The 3,715-nt window shown below is 33.8% G+C and overlaps 1 protein-coding gene across 1 annotated transcript in view; it reads left to right on the top strand.

Moving 5' to 3' along the window:
• Positions 1–3,715, top strand: part of LOC106871832 (T-box transcription factor TBX20) — a 197,593-nt gene that overhangs the window by 128,142 nt on the left and 65,736 nt on the right. Inside the window, exons 3-4 of the mRNA XM_052967211.1 lie at positions 1,539–1,812; positions 3,059–3,214. Coding sequence (XP_052823171.1) covers positions 1,539–1,812; positions 3,059–3,214 — 430 coding nt within the window. The remainder of the gene's footprint in view (positions 1–1,538; positions 1,813–3,058; positions 3,215–3,715) is intronic.

Below are 3,715 nucleotides of genomic sequence, written 5' to 3'. Positions count from 1 at the left end.
TATATATATACACATACATCATATATATATATATATATATATATAGACTCAATATAATTGTGTTGTAACATAACGAACAAGCTACAATTCAGAGCATTTCATAACAGATTTAAACTAGGCTGCTCTCTCTCTCTCTTCTCACTCTCCCTCTACACACACACACGCACGCGCGCTAAATTATTAAATCTAGCTTGTGAAATTGCTGGCTTGCTTACTAAAACTCACTGCGCATATGTTTGAATCGTATATATTTAATTGGAGCTATAAAAAATCTCATTCGGTCCTTTCTACATTATCTTCTTATGAATATCAATTTATTTTTCGATTTTCAACAATATATTAAATGCTGATTTCTCCCTTTCTCTGTTTCTCACTCTTTTTCTTTATATTGTTTATATATATATATATATGCATACGTATGTATGTCTCTCTCTCTCTCTCTCTCTCTCTCTAATTTTTTTCATCAGTGGCCCAGCATTTGGATTACCGAAATATTTCATTGGAAATTTTAGATATTTTAATTATCTCCCGTGGCTTTGTATTGTTTAATTCCGAATAATATTTACTGCCATATGTTATGTTCGTTGCCAACGTTCGATATATTTGAGTGACAAACCGGCATAGTTATTATATTCAGATTTTGTACGTCAGAGTGCTAAGAATAGCTGTTTGACTTTCCATTACCTGTCTCTTTAATCCATTAAAACAACTGCTGTAGCAATAATCTGCAGATTAGAACACATTATTGGATACGTTATTATATCTAGTTTGGTATTTCACATAACGTAGTCCTAGCTTTCAATGATTCAATCCTGCTTTTCGAAGATAAATGTTATAAGTACCTTGCAATCGACAATTGGAATATTAGTTGAGTGGTCAACGCTTTGTGTTCCATCATTGACTTTGAGTGTTCGTAAATGAAAGCAAGGCATTTAACTTTCAACTATTGCATTTACCTTAACTTAAGAATGTGTAATTTGTTCTATAAACACACAGCTGTAAGTAGAGTTGAAAAGTCGAGTTCACATTTGTATTCCGCTGCAGAAGACAATCCTTGCAATGTTTGTGTGCGCTATCCAGTGAAGAGTATTTTTCTCGTCTACCTAACTCTTTTACTGCTCCAGCATGGCCGCAGTCAAATGACTGAAACAAGTAAAAGAGTAAAAGAGATTAATGTCATGTTTGAAAATTTATTTTGAGATGTGTACATTTATTGAAATAACGTGACTTGCAGAAAATACCAATTCTGTCTAATGGTTGATACTTACTGAAATAATCAAGAAATTTAATTTTGCACTGAAAGGGTTAAGAAGATGTGCGTGTGTGTGTGTGTGTGTGTGTGTGTGTGTGTGTGTGTGTGTGTGTGTGTGTTTATAAAGGCAATTTAGAAGGAATTACCTAAATAACCCCAGTTTCTACTCTGATTCATATTTAAGATATTCTTGCTGAGTAAATAGACTTAAAAAGAACGATGAATATATTTCCTGAATTTTTTGTTTCCACATTCATTTTATTCTAAATATTCTGTGTAATTTCAGGCGGATGTTCCCAACATGTAGGGTATCCTTTTCCGGACTGGAGACAAACACTAAGTATATGGTTATGATGGACATCGTGCCTGTAGACAGCAAGCGTTATAGATATGCCTATCACAGGTCTTCTTGGTTAGTGGCAGGCAAAGCTGATCCACCCTTACCAACCCGATTCTACGTGCATCCAGATTGTCCTTTTACGGGAGAACAATTACACAAACAGACGGTATCATTTGAGAAACTAAAGCTGACCAATAACATGTCGGACAAGACTGGACACGTGAGTCTCAGTAAATACATTTGATTATATATTTAAATGACCATGTCTGCTGTGGCGAGCTTTTGGCTATTATTGTTAAAATCTAATTCAATAAAATTTATGATAATTTCAGTTGTTCTTAATTCTTAACTTACTGAGAAAATAAGGGGTATCTGTAACATATCAAAGCATTGGGGTCCACTAAAAGAAAAAGCTTCATTTAAACCTAGTGAGTCCATGGCAACAAGATACGCATTTACCAATGTACAAAAGAAACTAGTTAATATTGTAGTGTACCGAAACAACAGTTGTACTCCCGATATTTACAACGTTGAAAATAAACGAATTATATATTTTATATTTAAGAGCAGATTGTTGAAAAGAAGATGGCACAACAGTGAATGGGTACGAATCGATATGACTTGAGTGAATGAATCGCTTAATAATGCAATCTCTTCAAATTCAATAAGCCGTTGAAATATCAGTACCTGCGAATTCAACTGTAGGAGTAAAATAGATGATGCGTACGTAATCTTCTAATGAACTGTTTCAAGATGTTTCCATGCAATTACTTCTACTATATCTTATCATACTGATTATGGGTTCTATTGATTTATACAATCGGAAGGACATATAGACTGTAATAATTTACCGCGTTATCGTCTCGAAAACTTAATAACTGGAAAAGCGTTTAGTGAAATTTGGAAGATGAAGGTCTCCATCCCGGTAACTAGTTCTAGAGATATTGCATCGAAATATACTTTTCAATAATGCTCGTGCAACTAAATAGTTTATGAAACTCACCATGAAATTGTTTGTAAAAATTGGTTATATATTGATACACTTTTACGCTAGCAGGTGAAGTGAAGACACATTCTTACAAAACATCAGGAGATTGTGCAAAGCTCTTTTTCTTCTTTGTCAAGTGCTAGTCCGTGATGTAACCCTGTACATGTTAAAAACTTCATATCTTGAACTAAATTCAGTTTGAAGGAAGCTATTAAATCATGTCCGCCGCAAATTCAGCAAACATAGGCTTTATATTACGAGCAAATATTTGGACGATTAATAAAATGATTTGAAGTGCATCAGGTATTTTAATATGGAACCTAACCAATTCCCTCTGATTAATACGGCAATATTGCTCTTAATGGAAATTTTTTTATCTCATTTTCTGATGAAATTAATAATGAAGCGAGATTCCATGAACGAAACACAATTATTTCGTTGAACGTTTCATTTTATATATATTTTTATTATATTCCAGATTATACTTAACTCAATGCATAAATATCAGCCACGCGTCCACATAATACGACAGAAGGATTTCTCTTCGCAAACAAAATTAGACACTACAGAACTGCGAACGTTTATTTTCCCCGAGACTATTTTCATTGGTGTGACTGCATACCAAAATCAGCTGGTGAGTACTTCGATCATTATTACAGAGTTTGACTAGCAGAATCGTCAGGGCATCGAACAAAATATTTTGCTGCATTGACGTTTTTTTTTCTTCTTTTTATGTCAGTTACAACAATCATTCCTGCAGTTAGGATTGCGAATAATCTTGGCAATAATATATTGTCTCATGGAAAGACATTAACTTGCGAAATATTTTGGGCAGTTATTGATTATGTGGATATCATCATTTCTATCAAAGTGTATTAGCAAAGATATAATGTATGTATCACAGTTCCAAAACAGTTTAAATTTCCTGTCAATATTACTTGTATGCTTAAGGCAGCGAGCTGTCAAAATCGTTACTGTGTTCAGATAAAGTGCTTGGCGACATTTCTATTGACTTTACGTTCTGAGTTCAACCGGGGTCGACTTTGTCTTTCGTCCTCTTGAGATCAATAAAATAAATACCAGTTGATTACTGGATTCGATGGCATCGACTTAACCAGTGTTTTATATATATATA

This window comes from Octopus bimaculoides, chromosome 1, assembly GCF_001194135.2.
Source record: "Octopus bimaculoides isolate UCB-OBI-ISO-001 chromosome 1, ASM119413v2, whole genome shotgun sequence".
In the NCBI taxonomy this organism is placed as follows: Eukaryota; Metazoa; Mollusca; class Cephalopoda; order Octopoda; family Octopodidae; genus Octopus; species Octopus bimaculoides.
The sequence above is the reverse complement of the archived record's forward strand: the minus strand, read 5'-3'. Positions and strand labels throughout refer to the sequence as shown.